Source organism: Mesoplodon bidens (genome assembly GCF_964165515.1).
Source record: "Mesoplodon bidens genome assembly, chromosome: 4".
In the NCBI taxonomy this organism is placed as follows: Eukaryota; Metazoa; Chordata; class Mammalia; order Artiodactyla; family Ziphiidae; genus Mesoplodon; species Mesoplodon bidens.
In genome coordinates, this window is record NC_138160.1 from 128,972,258 (window position 1) to 128,990,453 (window position 18,196).

Here is an 18,196-nt window from a genome sequence, read left to right on the forward strand (position 1 = left end):
GGGGTCAGAGGCCCCTCGTTCTTTCTCCCACAGGCTGTATCTGTCCCGGACAATGCACAGAAGACATTGAACCACAGTTGCTTGGTTACCGACTGTCTCTCTCCTCCCTGCTTGATTACCGACTGTCTCTCTCCTCCCTGTGAGCTTTGAGGGCAGCTGCCGTATCTTATTCATCTTTTTATTCCCCAATCCTAGCCTAGCGCCAGCCCAAGGTATGGTGCTCAATAAGTATTTGTTCAGTGAATGAATGAACGATGCCAAATAGTACTTGGTTTATGGGTTCTAAAACACCTGTGAAATGAATAAACGAGTGGGTAACTGCAAGTTCGGGTCTAGAGAGAGCTGGAGATTAGGATGTTCAGAGATGAGTAAAACCTGATCGCACCTGTCAGACAGCTAAGTGGAAGACAAATCCCCTCAAGGAACGAGTCCGAAGGATTTAAGAGGAAGTCATTCGAAACGTGGCCGGCCCAGGGGGCGTATCCGGGTCTGACCACGCCCTTCCAGCCAATGGGAGGTCTTGTTGTCCTCCCTGCCTCCGCCCCTTATACCCACCAGGGCGGGCCGGCCACTCCTGGAGATAAGACTACATGTTCCGGCGTACCGCGCGGCGGGTGGAGGAGGAGCCGGAAGTGGGGGGCGCGAGGTCTAAGGGCAAGAGGGAAGTGGCGGGCGGGGACAGAGGGGGGCGTGCAGGTAAGCCGACAAGTCGGGGGTTGCGGGCATGGCCGAGGCCAGGAAGCGGCGGGAGCTACTTCCCCTCATCTACCAGCATCTGCTGCAGGCGGGCTATGTGCGGGCGGCGCGGGAAGTGAAGGAGCAGAGCGGCCAGGTAAGCGTGCCCGGGCCGTGTGTGAGGGCCGCGTGCAAGATCTGAAGAGAGGAGGCCCGCGCCTCCTCCCCTGGCGGCCTGGAGGGCGCCCAGAGCCGGATTCCCGCGGTGCTCCGGGACGCGGCCTGGGGTGCCGAAGGAGGCTCAGCCTCTGCTCCCCACCCCTGCGGCTCCCAGTTCTTATGGGCCTCAGTTTCCCTGTCTGTGCAGTGGGCGGGCCGGGACGTGAGATATGACGCTCAGGGCTTTATAATTCCCGCGCCCCTTACCTCCACCCCCTTCCTGGGAGCGGCAGTTTAAAGTTTCCGAAGTCTCGGGCCACGTGGCTCGGCGCAGCTCCCTGGGGCGAGAAGGTTGCTGCGAGTCTGAGAGGTGGATTGCGACCAGCTCTGGTGGGGCGAAAGAGCGCCAAGAGAGGGGGTCTGAAGCCCCTTAATTGAGCTGGAGCTCAAGCCCTTAGCAGCCCCTCTGTACTGAGTCGGACAGCTTTGGGATTCGAACTCGTGGTGCAGTCATTTCTTACTTCATCCATTCTTTGAGCAGCTGTTAATCTGGCGGTCAGAGTGCTGGTGACAGAATAATGAGCACGGTCCCCCAATTCACTGTTTAGAGTTTACAGTCTGAATTTGGTAGGGGAGATAGACATAAATCAAAGAGCCATAAAAGCACCTGTACACTTATCACTGCATTAAGTGCCAAGAATGAGAGGCATAGGGTGCTAAGACAAGAATGGCAGTTTGCCCTCCTCAGGGATATCCAGGGTTGCTTTCCTGAGGAAGTGGATGTTGCTTTGAGATCTGAGAGAAAGGAGGTGGATATTCCAAGCAGAGGTGCAAATTGTTGCATATGTACTGCCCCAGAAAGTTGACTGAAGTGTGGAGTACAAGGGTGATAGAGGTCCCTGGGGAGACAGAGGCAGGGAGTTGGCTTACTTTGGTTTTCATCTGAAGAGCAGTGGTAAGCCACTGGGAAGTTTTAAGCTAGTATGGTGGCTACTGACTTGGTTAATCAGTACCCCTTGGCTGTGATGGAGGCTGTGGTCATGATGCTTGCTCTCAGGAGCTCCTGGAGAAACTAAAGGATGATGGGCCTCACGACATTACCTGTGCTTTTTCCAGTTTTCTTTGGACCTCGGTAGCCCTTCTTACTCCAGTTAACATGACTTAACAGTTACAACGGGTGAAGGAGAATACCCATCTGCTTCGGGGCATTTACCTAAGCAAAAGTATCCTGCCCTCATGGAGCATACATTCCAGCAGGAGCCGAAAGATGACTGAGTTTTTTTTTTTTAAAGTTAATGACACAGTGTGTGGGGTGATGGTAGGTGCTAGCTATAAAAATAAGGCAGGCATGGGGGGATAAGGAATGTCAGAGTTAAATTATCTATATAGGGTGGTCAGAAAACCCCAATGAGAAGGTGACATTTGGGCAAGGACCTGAAGGAAGTGAGGGAGTGAGCCGTACAGTTGGCAGGAGAGAGCATTCCAGACAGAAAGAATAGCAAGCCCCCGTGTGGGCAGGGTGCCCTGACAGATTTGAGGGACAGTGAGGAGGCCAGTGTGCCAGGGGCCGAGGAGAATGAAACTGACACTTTCAATTACTGCCAGTTACAGTCTCAATGTTACTGGCTTCTGTGCTGGGCACTGACTAGATGGTCTCGATCAGGCCTGACAGCAACATCTTAGGTGGGTACTGCTGTTATCCCCATGTTAGAAAGAAAGAACCAGAAGTTTGAAGAGGTGAAGAGAGTAGCCCATCCAGTTAACACAGGCGCTCTGCCTGAGTCCAGGTGCACCCTCTTGACCACTCTGCCTAAATCCCCGGCACTGCCCTCACCCCACATTACTCACTCAACCTCCCTGGGGCACTTGACACCCCAGGTTCTTGACATTTGCAGAGAGAATAGGGCTTCTGATCTTGGCTCCAAAGGCCTCTGCTTCTACCAAAGGACTGGCACCATTTGGTTCCAGTCTCTTCCCAGCGGGTGAGCTGGCAGCGCGGTGTCTGGGCTGTGGTTCCTACTGTCCTGGGGAGATTGACCAGCCTGGCTTTTGAAAGCCTTCTGAAAGGTCAGGAGTGGAAAAAGCCCTGTCTCGTGGCACCTAAGCCTGGAGAGTGCCAGGGAGGCTGGGGGCTGGATAAATGCTAGCCTGGAACATCCCAACTCTAATCTTCAAAGGTACTCCTCACCAACATGTTGTCTTAAAAGGTTTTAGCTGGAAATACTTGCCCTGCTTGTCTCTGGAAGGTTTGGGTGTTACTGGAAGGGTCAAGCAAACATACTTCCCAGAGCAGAAGGACCCCCTTCTCAACCACCTCTCTGTAGATCATGACGTTGTGAGAGTGGGGCCCAAGGAGGACCCTTATTGTGCTTGGGGGATTGATTGCTGCTTTCTCTTTACTTCTCTGCAGAAAAGTTTCCTGACTCAGCCTGTAACCCTTCTGGACATCTATACACACTGGCAACAGTAAGTCTAATGGGACTGAGAGAGTACAGCAGGGACACTGCAAGCCCTCAGCTTGGGATCAGCTAGGATACTAATCTGGTCTAAGATCTGTCCCCATAGCCCACTGTAGATACTATTATCACCTGTAGGAAGCCAGGTCACAGATACGGGTGTCTGGTGATGGAGAGGACACTGAGCTGTGATCAGTGCCTCTTAAGGACGAAAGCTTCTCAGCAGCTTTTATTATTCATTCAATCAGTAAACATTTATTGAGTAACTACTGAATGCCAGGCTCTGTTCTAAGTACAAAGATATTGTCATGAGTGAGACATACGTGGTTCCTTCTTTCCTGGAGCTGACATTGGAGTCCAGGAAGGTAAGCACACCTCAGAAAAAACAAATGAGTGTACAATTATAGTGGTAGTAAGGATTATGCAAAGAGGTGCCCAGTGCCAAAACTACCTAAACGGGTTAGCCTAGCCTCATTTGGGGGTTTAGGGGAGGCTTCCCTGAAGTGACCTTTGATTTGAGAGCTGCAGGGAGTGGGGGAGTGAACGAGGCAATAGATGTGGAGGGGCCAGTAGAGTGTACCTGGCAGAGGGAACTACTGGTCTGAGGCCTGTAGCTGCGGGCACAGTGCAGATGAGGCTGGACCGTCGGCAGGGCCCACTCCACGCAAGGCCTGATCATCCATGGGGAGCAGTTGTGTCTTTACCCCAAAAGCCGTGGGAGCCACGGAAGGGTGAAGCAGAGAGTGGTGAGATCACTGCAGCATGGTGCGACCAGGTGAGGCTGTGGATATCATTATGCAGACAAGAGCTGATGGAGCTTGAGGCAGTAATAACATGGGCGGGAGACAGTAGATTCCAGGAATGTGAGAGGATGAGATGAGGGTCTGCGGGTGGTTTGGAGAGGCAGTCTAGTCCACTCCCAGGTGTCTGACTTGTACACCTGAATGGAAGGAACCCAATTTGGAGGGAAAGATTTCAAAGACATGTTGAATGTGAAATGCCTGTAAAACATGGGAAACAAGGAGGGGAATAATCTAAGGACATATCAGCAGAGGAATGGTTTGAAAATGAAGGAGGGATAATCGTTCTCTCCATGAACTGGCCTGACCACAGCCAACTACGGGAGTGAAGGACCTGCAGTCATATCCCATGAGGAATGATAGTGAATACTGAACCGTCTGGGATGGGAAAGAGATTCAGAGGGGCAGGCAAGGGACCTCTGTATGCACATCTTTGAAGACAAAGGGAGTGGGGTGGTCCCTGGCGCCCGAGAGACTGAAGTGGGACCCATATGTACCTGCTTTAGGAAGACAGGTTTCAGCTTCTGAATAAAAGCAGTGGGTCATCAGAGCTCTCCAGAAATGAGGTAGGCTACAGTGGAGTTGTGAGTTCCTTGTCATAAGAAGTGTGTAAACAAAGGCAGGCATGGTGTGGAAGGGATCCAAGCTTCCAGTAGAGAGCTAAGGTCTTTGAGAGCCCTGTCAACCCTCAGTTCTTGGCTCTCCTCTGCTGCTGAGGTGAGCACAGGGCACACCCCCACTTCCTTTCCCACTTGCCCAGGTGTCTGTGTGTTTGCACAGCACTTCCTTCCCCAGAGAACTCCTTCAGTGAGCCACAGCGCACGCCCTTCCCCGCCACCAGCCCCTTCTGTGGGTGAGGAGTACTGACTGGGATGAGGACCTCACACCCACCAGAACTAACCTAACCTAGTGGTTCAAACCCAGCAACTAGCCATATGACCTTGGACAAACTTGGCCTCCCAAGTCTGTCTCCATCCGTAAAATGAAGATAATAATGGTAAAGTGCTAAACCTAGCCATTGGAGGCATCCCCCTCCCACCCCCACTCACCTCCGTATTTATCGAGCACTTAACTGTGAGCCAGAACTGTTCTTGATATAGCTGGGAACAAACCGGAGAAAAATCCCTGCCCTTGTGAAACTTACATTCTGTTGGGAGGAGAGAGGCACAGTGAACTGATGCATGTAGTAAATGAAACCTGTTTTTGCAGAAGATTCCCTGGGAACAAGGGACCCAAGCAGCACATCCCAAACTGGCAGAGCAGCATCCGTCCCATCTGGAGAACATGGGGCACAGACAGTGACTCCCTCGGGGCAGGAGGCTGGGGTCAGGGGAGATGATGCTTGAAAGTTCCAGCAACTCAGCCATCTGGGTGCTTATCCTCCCCAGTACCTGAGACTTACTCTTTGACTCTGGGCAACTCACTTGGCCGTGAGACTCATACTATGTGCTCCAGGTACTGAGGGAGCTGGACAAGGTTCCTGCCAGCCCTCCTCTCCAGGGGCCTGGCTGTGCAGTGGGGGCTTCAAGCAGGAAGTAGGTTAAATAACAGGAGAGAGAAACGTGCTCTGAAGAAAATGAAACAGGATGGTGGGGCAGAGAATGTCTTAGGGGGGGGGGGTGATCAGGGAGGGCCTCTCTGAGGAGGCTGTATTCGAGTTGAGGCCTGAAGGACAATAGGGACCGACCTGGGCAGACTCTTCCAGGAAGAGGACACTGCAGGTGCCACAAATTCTGGAGGAAGGAGGAGCCTGGATGGTGCTGTGAAGTGTCTGTAGTGCCGGCACTTAGCGCTCAGTGACTCTTAGCAGCTGTTATATAATATTGTCCACCCTTCCTGAATATTTGAAGACTCATAGACAATTGTAAAAATACGATGAAATGAGTGAAAATGCAGAACACAAAATTGTATCTAACACTGTTTCATCACTGTTTAAACTCTCTTTATGCACGTTTCCTTTGGGGGCAGGGAGGATGTGGGGAGGTTTCCTTTTCATCTCTCCTGGGGTTATCCTTGTCACCTGGTTGAACTAGCCAGTCACCCTTGTCCTGCAGAACCTCGGAGATTGGCCAGAAGCGGAAGGCAGAGGAAGATGCAGCCCTGCAGGCCAAGAAGACCCGCGTGTCAGACCCCATTAGCAGCTCAGAGAGCTCAGAAGAGGATGAGGAGGAGGCGCAGGAGGCAGCAGCGGGAACCACCAAAGCCAGTAAGAGCCCTTTGTGCTGGGGGCTCAGCTCAGTGCCCTGCACCTTTCGGGAACAGGCTGTTGTATATTGGATTGTTCCAGGGGAGAGTCTACCTCCAGCTTCTCCTTCAGTGAGCCCTCAGAGGACCGGCCCTTTTAGAGGGAAGGTTGGAAGGGTCCCACATACCTATTTCAGTCTTGATTTGAGCCCTCCCTCTGGGCCAGACATCGTGTCCCAGGTGCTAGGAATCCAATGGTGAACAAAAACATGGATGGGCCCTTACAGTCTAATTTGGGGTACGTGGAGTCAACCCCTCCAGTGGGGCCCAGGAGCTGTATTTTTACAAGCCCTCCAGGTGATTCTGGTAAAGATAGAAAGAAGCCCACATTTTCAGAAGAACTGCTAGAGAGATTTCAGAGAGGGCAGCTGGCGGGCACCTCTTCTGTGTGCTTATGGGCTGCTTCAGGAGTTGCCGATCTTCCTGTTATTTTGGAAGTGTGCAGGTAAGCACTGGCAGGCCGTCCCGGGCACTCTGGTTTCAGGGTGTTGGCAGGGGTGACTCGGGGAGGCCTTCACAGCCCCTTCTACCCATGTTCTCAGGGCAGTTTGTGCTTTAACCAACAGTGGTCATAGCTCCACAGAGGAATTATCGTTCTTCTTTGCATTATTGGTTTTTACTTACATAGAAGATAATTTCTTAATTTTTAAATATGTTTTCTGATGGTAAAAGAAATATAGGCTTTTTATGGAGTATTCATTATCGAATATGTGAAAATTACTTTTCAGAAAGGTAGGGAAAAATTACCCATATTCTTGCCACATATAATTTGGCAAATTATTCTTCCATTTATTGTTCCTGAACATGTTTTTTCAAATACTTGAGATCATACTGAATATGCATTTTATACCTTGCTTAATCTTTTAGAATTATAATGCAAAGCAAGTTCACTGTGAACTGTACAAAAGCATACAGAAGAAAAGTGGGAGGTTTCCTGTTCCCCTCGCCTGCTCCCCTTCCACTCCCTAAACGTACCTCCTGGAGGATAGCCTTACAGTGCTCTCCTTTGTATCTGAAATCATACAGATAGACATCCATACTTGCCTACGTTCATACCTACACACTATTTAAAACAAAAATTGTAAAATTTCCTACGGACGGGCTACTCGATATTAATACATTTTAAAGCTGTAATCATGGAATTATAATTATACTTTTTAAGAGTCCTCATTGAGAGAAACATGCAGAAATATCTGTGGGCAACATGATACGATGTCTGGTGTTTTCTTCAGAGTAATACTCAGCAGGGCATGGCAAATGAGGGGACAGTTGAAATAAGATTGGCCACAAGTTGATAACGGTTGGGGCAGGGTGGTTTTATACACTTTCTCTCTACGTAGGAACGGGCTTAACATTTTCCGTAATTAAAAATAGAGAGAGGGGCCTCCCTGGTGGCGCAGTGGTTGAGAGTCCGCCTGCCGATGCGGGGGATGCGGGTTTGTGCCCCGGTCCGGGAGGATCCCATATGCCGCGGAGCGGCTGGGCCCGTGGGCCATGGCCGCTGAGCCTGCGCGTCCGGAGCCTTGCTCCGCAGCGGGGGAGGCCACGGCAGTGGGAGGCCCGCATACCGCAAAAAAAAAAAAAAAATAGAGAGATGGAATTAAATGTCAGGAAAAGAATTAGATCATATCATTCATCTCAACAACATCCTGTTTATTTCACAGCATACATTAGAAGCCTTTCCCTAATCTGAGCTCTAAGGAGACGATACCCCGGTGTAAAAGCAACAAGAATCTGGAAAGCTCGACATCTAACAGGGTCCCCGTCTCATGGTTCAGCTACTTCTCCACTGAGAAACCGCTTAATTCGAGCAGCTTTCTCTGTGGACCTGGGGCTGCCTGACCTGCCCCTGTCTTGCTGAGTGACGTTAGGGCTGCAGTGTGGCAGGTGGCCTGTGGGAATGGCACCCTGGAGTTGTGCGGGGCCTCCGGGGCAGTATGCAGCAGGACCAGGAGCCAATCCCTTTTCCTCTGGGGGCTTCAGCATCTCGTGCCACCAGGGAATCGGGACCCCCATGGGGGATGCACACACATGGCTTTCATGTCGTCACTCTCCTCTCTTGCTCCTGGGGGATGTGGCTGATGCACCACCGAGCTCTTTCCCAGTCCAGGCTCAGCCTCAGATCTCATGCCAGCACCAGGCAGCCATACCAGTTGAATTATTAGGTGAGCTGAGCCTGTTTGCCGCTCACCCATGAGAAAATGCTCATCTGGCTCACCCAACCGGTGTTTGTGTCTTGCAGTCCCGGCACTAGCATCTACCAACTCCTCAGCCACGGGGATGGTTTTGCCTTCAAGTGTGAAAGAAAAAGCCAAGGTGAGTGAGACCACCTTCCAAGCTGTCGCCCGTGGGAGTTGAAGTGCCCTGGAGGACACAGTCCCCTGTGTCAGAAGGATAGGATTGTGGGTAATGGCCCAACCCTTGGATTGGATTCAGATCTCAGCCTCAGTCACAGTGTGATTGTGGTCTGTCCCTTCACCTCTGTGGTTCTCAGTTTTTTTTTTTCTGTAAGATGGGGATAATACCTACTGCCATGGGCCACTGGGCACATTACACACCTGGAAGAGACAGTTCCTTTCCTCCTCCGGCCCCGCATTCACCTGTTCACTCAGCAAATCGTTACCAATACAATTATGTTCCAGGCACTGCACAAGGCAGTGGAGACACCAGAGCAGATAAGACACTTGTGGCTCTGAAAGCTTGAGAAGCACTTTATTTTGTTTTGGGTTTTTTTTGGCCGTGCCGGGGGGCTTGTGGGCTCTTAGTCCCCCGACCAGGGGTGGAACCCGTGCCCCCCACAGTGGAAGTGTGGAGTCCTAACCACAGAACAACCAGGGAAGTCCCTCAAGAATCACTTTCTAGGCTGGAAACTACTTGGAAAGTAGAATATCCTTTTTTGGTCATCCACAAAGCAGTGTCACAGGCATGTAAAGGATTATGTCCCTGATATTGCCTGTAGCATTAGCAAAAAATATGTAGAAAGAATTATGAGGCCATGGTAATGTCCACAGCAAAATGCTACTCACCACTGAGCAAAACTGCTGTGTCCCAAGAACTATAATTCGGTTCTCTCCACACCTCTGTGAGGGGAGGTACCATTGTTAGCCCCACTTTGAAGATGAAGAAACTGAGGCTTAGGGAGGTAGTGTGCCCAAGCTCACAGGGCTAGGAAGTGGTGGACCTGGGATCAGATGTGGTCTGTGCTCTCATTTGCCAGGCCATACCCACTGTCTGTCACTCCTGTTCTGTGTAGGCAAAGACCAAGAAAGCCAGCAAGACGGTGAACTCCACGGCACACCCTGCCTCCGCGAAGGCAGTGGCCCACCTCCTCACCAGGAAGTCACCCCAGAAGGCGGCAGGGCCCTCGGCAAATACCGTCCTGGTCTCAGAAACTGAGGAGGAGGGCGGTGTCTCGGCCCTCAGAACCACTGCCAAGCCTGGTGAGCAGCCCTGCCCTCTAGGACCAGGCCCCCCGAGTGTGGGCTGAGGAAGCAGACCTGGGCGCTGCTTTGTCAGGCCCTGGGGCCCTCTGGAATTCAGGGGGTTGTCTCTATGACAGCGAGGACCGCCACCTCAGGCCATTTTCCCCTCCCCTGGGTGAGGAAGAGTCAGCTGCAGGGACACCTCAGGCCTTGCCAGGGAGTGTGAGCAGCCGGGGTGGGCTTGGAGCCCTTTCTGGTTTATTGCTCTCAGGTGGGTTCAGGGCCCGCCGCAGAGGCTCAGAGGCTAAGCTGAGAGGCCTGGGCTTGCCTCCATCTCCCATGTAAAATAGGCGTCTGCCCTGCCTGCTGCTGTGTGCTGGTGGAAGGAGATCATCTGAGCCATCAGCTTCTGGCGCTCGTGTGCTAGGACCTAACATCACAGGCCTTACCAGGGCCTCAGAGCCGCGCAGGAGCACAGGCAGAGTGGCATGCCCCTCGGCTGTGCGCCTTCCAGAGAGCGCGGAGCTGCGGCGGGAGGAGGAGCGCTCACACCTGGCCCTGAGTAGTTGGCGTGGAGGGTGCCGGGCGAGGGGTGGGCGGGTCTGGAAAGGCCCTCAGCCCCTCCTTGTTTATTCCTCAGGAATGGCGGCCGCCAGCCAGGCCGCCAGCTCCAGCGAGAACACCTCCAGCTCGAGCGATGAGACGGACGTGGAGGTAATTGCCGCCCATCCTCAGGAGCTGCCCTCTGCAAACCTCTAACCCTCCTGGGGGCCTGGCCGGGGCCTCACCTACCAGGGGCACCGGATCAGTTCAGCAAGGGTGTCAGGGTGACTGGGAGCTGGGAAGGCTGAGGCCTGCGGAGGCGGGGAGCCAGGCGCTGCTCACTGTACTCCAGGCAGGCGAAGGTGTGGAGCTGGGGGGAAGAGACGCCATCCTGCCTGTGAGGTGGGGGGAAGCCTTCCTGGGAGAGGCGGCACTGGACCGCGGCCTTGACGCACAGGAGGCTTCACCGGGGAGGGAGGTGGGGGGAGGGGAATTTGAGCGGGAAGAACTGCGTGAGCAAAGGCCCCGGGGCAGGAACGTGGCTGTCCGGGGAATTGGGGTGTGGGTGAGGCTGCTGCAGAGTCTCTGGGCCTGCTGGTGAATGCCAGGCCTCAGCACCAGCCAGGGATAGGCAGGTCTTTTAGTCTGTGGCCGTGTCTATTCTGTGAATCGTGACCTGGGGGGAGTCCCTGCAAGTTATTCCTTATTGTGCACCTTCCAAGCACCAGGCCTTGGGGAAACAGTGGTAAGCAGGACGGGTGGGGTTCCTGCTGCCGTGGGGAAGTGGAGGGTTCCCTCAGAAATTTAACGCCGTGGTGTTGGTTACTATGAAAGGGAAACATGGAGAGCTCTGAGGCGCAGTAACGGGAATGTGACGCAGACAGAGGGACAGCAGGGGCAGAGGCAGACACAAAATGAGTTTGGTGCTTTTAAGCAACGGTGATCTGCAATTTCATGAATGAGGCGGAAAGTGATACAAGGTGAGGTCAGAAGTAGGCGGGGGCCAGATCCATGCCTGACCAAGAGGACTGCTGAAAGGAATTTGGGTTTTATTCTGGAGGCTGTGAGAAGCCACTGCAGGGCTACAGGCCCAGCGGCAAGGTGGCCTGACTTATGGTTCGGAAAGATGGCTGCTCGTGGCCTGGATCGGAGGACAGTGCTGAATAGATGTAATGACATGGTTGAGGGGTTGTTGGAGTAGTGCTGGCAGGAAACGCTGGTGCCTGGCGCCAGGACACCTGGGGAAAGGTGTTGCAGAGGGAGAAAAGTAGCATTCAGGGATGGATTGGCCTGGCACCCACGGTGCTTCCTACCTTGCCTTCCTGCCTTAGCCAGTCACCCACGAAGGTGGAGACCTTGCTCCCAGCTACCCCGGGCCTAGCTGTGGGCTGCTCCCCACATTCCATCCCACCGTTGGGCCCTCGTTACAGCCAGCCATAAGGACGCCCTGGGCTCCCATCCCCCAGGCCCTGCCAAGGGAATGAGCGACACTCCTGGCCCTGGGAAACCAGCAACCAAACACATAGCTTCAGTGGGCCAGAGCCCAGAGAGGGAAGGAATATGCCCCAGGAATCTCAGCAAGCCAGTGCCAAGACTGGGGTTCAGATCCTAGCCTCCTGGCCCTTGGGGTGGCCACCATGACCAGATACTGTAGCTGGAGGGACAGACAATCATGAGCTGTCCTGTTTGAGAGTGGCTGCCCCTCTGCTGGGCCCTGTGTGCCAGGTGGGAGAGGAGCATCGTGGTTGAGAGCTCTGCCCCCAGGGCCATATAGACATGGGTTCAAGTCACAACTCTGCCCTTAGTATTGGTGTTGAGTGGTTTAACCTCTCTGAGCCTTTTGCCCTTTACTGGAAAATAGGTGTAAACATAGTATCTGTCTTAGGGAGTTGTTTGAGAACCAGATGACATTAGGAAAGAGCTTTACAAACTATGAAGCATCTTATACTCCTCAGGGGTGGAGAGGATTATTCTCTTGATTCCATCCTCTCGTTCCAGGTGAAACCTGCAGTAAAACCACCACAGGTCAAAGCCTCAGCAGCTGCGGCCAAGGAGTCTCCAAGGAGAAGGGCAGCCCCGACCCCAGGGAAGGCGGGATGTGTGACACCCCAAGTCAGAGGGGATGCCATGACCCCAGCCAGCAGGGCCACGAAGCCAGAAGAGGTCTCAGAGAGCAGCGAGGAGTCCGAGAGTGAGGAGGGGGCCCCTGCGGGGACACCCAGCCAGGTGAGGCCCAAGGGAGGCCTGCTCCTCAGGGTTCCCTGGTTCCCTGGCCCCGAGACTGGTGGAGTAACTGTGTAATGAGCACCTTCCCTGCCAGAGGAGACTCACCTTGGAGTTTAGGGAGAGGGAGACAGGGCTAAGGGAGTTGAAGGGCAAGGGCACCTGGTTTTGCTCCAGCCGCTTCTGGAAATGACCCTTCCTGTCCAAGCAGTGGCCTGGAATGGCTGCTTCCCAAAGGGCAGGTGCTGCACCCCACCCAGTCAATAACCACTCCCTTCACCTCAGTTTCCCTGTCTAGTAAGTGGGCTGCTGTCCTTGTCCCATCTAGTCCTGCTGTGAAGGGACTTGAGAAGTTTTAATTACCTGGTCCTCTGGCTTCTCAGGCCAAATCATGGCTTGTTAGCAAACAGGAATCCGCTTCCATTCCATCGGCTGGGACCCCCTTCTCCTCGCTTGGGTAGCCAGAGCTGCAGCTGTGCATGTCCTAAGGGAAAGCCAGAGAGGCTGGGAAGCTGTTGGAATCAGAGAGCAGGGAGGAATAGGGGTCAGACAGGTGGTAAAAGGCCCCTGGGATCCCTGAGCCTGCCCACCCTGGGGCAGGGCCATCATGGAGAGCTGCTATAAGGAACTGGCATCTGTCTGGGACCCAGAGGATGAGGCGGTAGTGGTCAGGTGAGATGGGCAGGGGGTGTGAAGTCCCCGGGAATGAGGAGGTATGGCCATACTGGCTGGCGAGCCACAGAGGCTGGAGCACCAGTCAAGGTGGGGAGCGCGGAGAGAAGCAGGGGGTCTTGCAAGCCTCGCTAAGGCTTCGAGCCTTATTCTTAAGGTGTCACGAGGGGGTTTTCAGAAGGAGGGGAGCAAACTGCACTTTCTCTTTTACTAGGTGAAGGCCTCCGAGAAAACTGTCCAGGTCAGAGCTGCCTCGGGTCCTGCCAAGGGGGCCCCTGGGAAAGGGGCCACCCCAGCACCCCCTGGGAAGGCAGGGAGGCCAGAGGAGGACTCGGAGAGCAGCAGCGAGGAGTCGGACAGCGAGGAGGAAACACCAGCTGCCCAGACCGTGCTGCAGGTAAGGCCTGGGGAGGGAGAGTCCCACAGCCAGCGCCCCATCCCAGGAGGCCTTCAGAGGGCTTGTTCTCCTGCTCCGCATGCACCCCAGCCATGCTCAGAGCCCTGCGCCTTCTCCCCATGTGGTGTGGTGTCTGCGGTGTCCTTAACCCTGTCTGCTCTCCTGTGTTTCCTCACGCCCACCGTCTGGGCTCCCTCCCCTGATACTGTTTCTCTCGCTCCAGGCAAAGCCCTCAGGGAAGCTCCCCCAGGTCAGAGCCACCGCAGCAGCACCTGCCCAGGTGCTTTCCCCTAGGAAAGGGGCCCCTCCAGCACCCCCCGGCAAGGCAGGGCCTGCAGCCATCCAGGCCCAGACCAGGGGGCAGGAGGAGGACTCAGAGAGCAGCAGCGAGGAGTCAGACAGCGAGGGGGAGGCATCCACAGCCGTGCCCCACACCACGAGCCTGGCTCAGGTGAGGCTGGAAGGATGCCTGGCCCGGCCCTGTGCGTCACCTGCAGAGACCCCGTGGGCCTCTCCTTCTCTGCACCCAGAACCGCTGCCCTCCATCCGCCCTGCTCACCTCCTGTCTTACCTCACACACATTCCCCCCAAGCCCCCTATCCTGACCCTGTCCTTTGTCACTCCCAGGCAAAGCCCTTGGGGAAAAGCTCCCAGGTCAGAGCTGCCTCAGCCACAAGCACGGGACCCTCAGCCAAGAGCGCTGTCCCAGCGCTTCCTCAGAAGGCAAGGGCTGTAGCCGCCCAGGTGGCAAAGTGGGATGAGGACTCGGAGAGCAGCAGCGAGGAGTCGTCGGACAGCGAGGGGGAGGCGGTGAGGGCAGCGGCCTTGGCCCAGGTGAGGCCCTTGCTCGTCAGGCTCTTCTCTCCGGCTCAGTGCCGGAAGCCCCATCCCCCTCCGCTCACCGTGCCTGTTGACCCTCTCCGTGTCTCTGTCTCTGCATCTCTGCACAAAGCCACACTTTGGGTGCTCTCCCCTGAGCCTGTGTGTCTCGCTGCAGGCAAAGTCCTCGGGGAAAGTCCTGCAGGGCAGACCTGCCTCAGGTCCCACCCAGGGCCCCCCTCAGAAGGCCAGGCCTGCAGCCGCCCAGGTCAAGGCCAAAAGGTCCAAGGAAGACTCGGAGAGCAGTGAGGAGGAGTCAGACAGTGAGGACGAGGCCCCCACAGCCAAGACCCCAGCCCAGGTAGCTGCCCCCGCCGGGGGAGCAGCTCCACAGGGAGCTGTGGGGGCGGATGGCAGTGGGGCTCCAGCCCTGAGCGGATGGGGGCTCTGAGTCCAAGATCCTTCTGTAGCTTCTGACTTCCGTGTCCCCTCAGGCAAAATCAGCTGTGAAAACTTCTCAGACCAAGGTCTCCCCAAGGAAGGGCACCCCCATTACACCCGCATCTGCCAAGGTCCCACCAGGGCAAGTAAGTTCACCAGCCCCCTGGAAAGCAGGAACGGTGACTTCGCCAACCTGCACATCATCCCCAGCCGTGGTCAGGGGCACCCAGAGACCAGAGGAGGACTCTTCAAGCAGCGAGGATCCGGAGAGCGAGGAGGAGACAGCTCCTGCTGCATCCGTGGGACAGGTGAGGCGAAGTTTGTTTGCCTGGGTCAGGGCCAGCCCCCACGTGGTCCTTTGGCTCCTGTGACATGCCTCTTTTCCATGTCATTCCAGGTGAAGTCTGTAGGGAAAAGCCTCCCGGTGAAAGCTGCCTCGGCACCCACCAAGGGGCCTTCAGGGCAACGGACCACCCCAGGGCTCCCTGGGAAGGCAGGGCCTGCAGTGGCCCAGGTCAAAGCTGAGGTGCAGGAAGACTCAGAGAGCAGTGAGGAGGAGTCGGACAATGAGGAGGTGGCCTCAACTGCAGCACAGGTGAGACCTGGGAGGAGCCAACCTGCCCCACCCACACCGTCGCCTGGGATGGGGCTGAGGATGCGCTTACCTAGGCTGCTCTTGCCCCAGGTATGCAGCAGCCTCAGCTCAGCCTCATTCCACACCTTCCACTCGTCTCCTCTGCCCATCAGAGCTCCAGGGTCGAGCTCCAGGGTCTCCTTCATCACCTTTTGAGCTCCCACTGAGATTTCTTTATACACAAGCTCTGTTAAGTACCCCATCTGCCAGGTGCCAACTTGTCTGGGGCTCCTTTGGCCCTAGCCCTTGGAGTTCCCAGCCTAGATGGGGGGGGGCGTGGACATGTACAGATTATTTCAGCATGGTGTGATAGTAAGGCTGAGATGGAGGATGTGTGCCTAGGCTAGCAGGGCGTGGCAGGTGATGGTGTCTAGAGGTTTTTCGGGAGAGAAGACCTCTTGAAGAAGTGGCATCTAAACTGGGGGCTGAAAGAGTTGGCCAGGTGATGTGGAGTGTTCCGGGCAGAGAAACCAGCCTGCGCAAAAGCCAGGGGATGGGAGAGTGCCTGGCTTTGTGAGTTTCCCCAAGCAGAACATTCTGGTGGGATCACTAGGGGAGACCATGTGAATGGCGAATGGTGGGAGGTTTGGAGCCAGGCTGCCTGGGTTCAAGTCCTAGCTCCATGGCCTAGCAAATGAAGTAATCCATTAGGGCCTCTGTTTATTCTTCTGTAAATTGGAAATCAACCTGCAGAGTTGAGAATTTGATGAGATCTCAGCTGCCACACCCAGCAAAGGGCCTGCACACAGCAAGTTCTCATCCGTCTCCCTGAGGGAGCAGAATCAAGAGTTGCCTTCCAGCCTGGGAGAGGTGAAGATATCTCACACCCTGCATTCATCCACCCACCATTTATTATTTTTAATTGTCACTCTTTTTTTCGCTAACCACTCAAATTAGTCATTTCTTGTTTCCCTGTACCAGAGCACACATTTTTACGGATTTTTTTTTTTTTTTGGTCCTGATCTCACTATTATCTTGTAGGACCCAAGGTCCTATCATTCCTTTACTGAGATTTTAACCTATTCTTGGCCTTCCCAGAGTCTCACGTCAGTAGTCTCCTATCCTGTTTTTCCAAGATACAGACATATTCCAGACCAATGCCTTAAAAGTTTCAGTGTGCCGTTCACTTAAATATCTGTCTTCCCGTTTGAGCCTCCCACCTGTACCATGAGACGGTGTTCATTTACTTTGGTTTCTGGAAGAGGAAATTGGAGCTTAGAGGAGTTGTTTGGTGACTTGCTCCAGCCCCACCAGCGCCTGCCTCCAAAGCCTTTGCCTTTCCCACTTCCTTCTGCTATATCTTGGCCAAAGCTTTTCCAGCCACAGAAATGGTCATACTTTGGGGCCTTATTTTCTCTCAGGTAAAATTGAGCAGCCAGTCCCTCTCTATAGGGGCGTAGCCTTATAGCCTGATGCTCTGTCAGAAGCTACTGCCTTTCCTAGCTTCAAGAGGTCTGAAGAGCTTCTGCTAAAACAAGCAGGGCTGATAGGAGTCTTGTTGACCACCTTCTTTTCCTTGCCTTCATCTGAAGGATGAGGATAATAACTGCTTCTGTTGTGGGGTTATTATGAGGATTGAAATAATACTTGTATGGCCTCACCTGCAAAATGCTGTTCTATTCTGCTTAGCATTGCTGGGGTCAGAAATGAGTCACAATCTCTGATCTGCTCAGAGACACCAAGCCAGCTCAAAGTAAACCATCCATTGAGGGAAATGAGGTTCAAAACAAATTAACAGGACTTCCCTGGTGGCGCAGTGGTTAAGAAACTGCCTGCTAACGCAGGGGACACAGGTTCGAGCCCTGGTCCGGGAAGATCTCACATGCCACAGAGCAACTAAGCCCGTGCGCCACAACTACTGAGCTTGCGCTCTAGAGCCTGCGAGCCACAGCTACTGAAGCCTGTGCACCTAGAGCCTGTGCTCCAGAACAAGAGAAGCCACCACAGTGAGAAGCCTGTGCACCGCAACAAAGAGTAACCCCTGCTTGCCGCAACTAGAGAGAGCCCACACGCAGCAACGAAAACCCAATGCAGCCAAAAAAATAAATAAATAAATAAATAAAATTAACAAAGTCAGAGAGTCCGTTCTGGAAAACCAAATGTGCCAGAGACTCAGGAAGGAGATGATTCATGACTTAAATATCATAGAAAGACAGCCCTTGTGTGAGAAAGGCAGGAGAGAAATGTTCAGTCAGTGTTTGATGAATGGCCAGATAAGTGGTGTGGTGCCTTCTGGGCCTAACCTTGTGATGTATGTTGATGTCATGTCCTGTGACATTGTTACACATGCTTACCAGTTCTAGTGGCTTTTGTAGATTCCTTAGGATTTTCTGTGTACAGATCATGTCTGCAAATTAAGGGCAGTTTTACTTTTTTCTTTCTAATCCAGATGGCTTTTCTCTTGCCTTATTGCACCGGCTAGAAGCTCCAGTAAAATGTTGAATAGTAGTGATGAGAGCAGACATCCTTGCCTTGTTTTTAATCTTACTGGTAAAGCATTGTCTTTCACTCCTAAGTGTGATGTTAGCTGTAGGTTTTTCATAGATGCCCTTGATCCGGTTGAGGAAGTTTCCTTCTATTTCTAATTTGTTGAGAGTTCTTACCATGAATTGGAGTTAGGTTTTTATCAAATGCTTTTTCTCTATTGAAGTGATTTTTTTTCTTTGTTCTGTTAATATGTGTTACATTAGTTATCTTCAGGTATTAAATCA

The 18,196-nt window shown here is 53.6% G+C and overlaps 1 protein-coding gene across 5 annotated transcripts in view; it reads left to right on the top strand.

Moving 5' to 3' along the window:
• The first annotated feature begins 693 nt into the window (after positions 1–693).
• The window catches only part of TCOF1 (treacle ribosome biogenesis factor 1), a 39,514-nt gene continuing 22,011 nt past the window's right edge, over positions 694–18,196 (top strand). For all 5 annotated transcript variants that reach the window (XM_081232794.1, XM_081232795.1, XM_081232796.1 and 2 more), the window contains exons 1-13: positions 694–832; positions 3,245–3,300; positions 6,145–6,296; positions 8,577–8,650; positions 9,588–9,774; positions 10,397–10,470; positions 12,298–12,525; positions 13,409–13,591; positions 13,815–14,042; positions 14,219–14,425; positions 14,589–14,771; positions 14,905–15,159; positions 15,249–15,446. In XM_081232794.1, the coding sequence (XP_081088920.1) occupies positions 725–832; positions 3,245–3,300; positions 6,145–6,296; positions 8,577–8,650; positions 9,588–9,774; positions 10,397–10,470; positions 12,298–12,525; positions 13,409–13,591; positions 13,815–14,042; positions 14,219–14,425; positions 14,589–14,771; positions 14,905–15,159; positions 15,249–15,446 (2,133 nt within the window). In that variant the 5' untranslated portion in view covers positions 694–724. The remainder of the gene's footprint in view (positions 833–3,244; positions 3,301–6,144; positions 6,297–8,576; positions 8,651–9,587; positions 9,775–10,396; positions 10,471–12,297; positions 12,526–13,408; positions 13,592–13,814; positions 14,043–14,218; positions 14,426–14,588; positions 14,772–14,904; positions 15,160–15,248; positions 15,447–18,196) is intronic.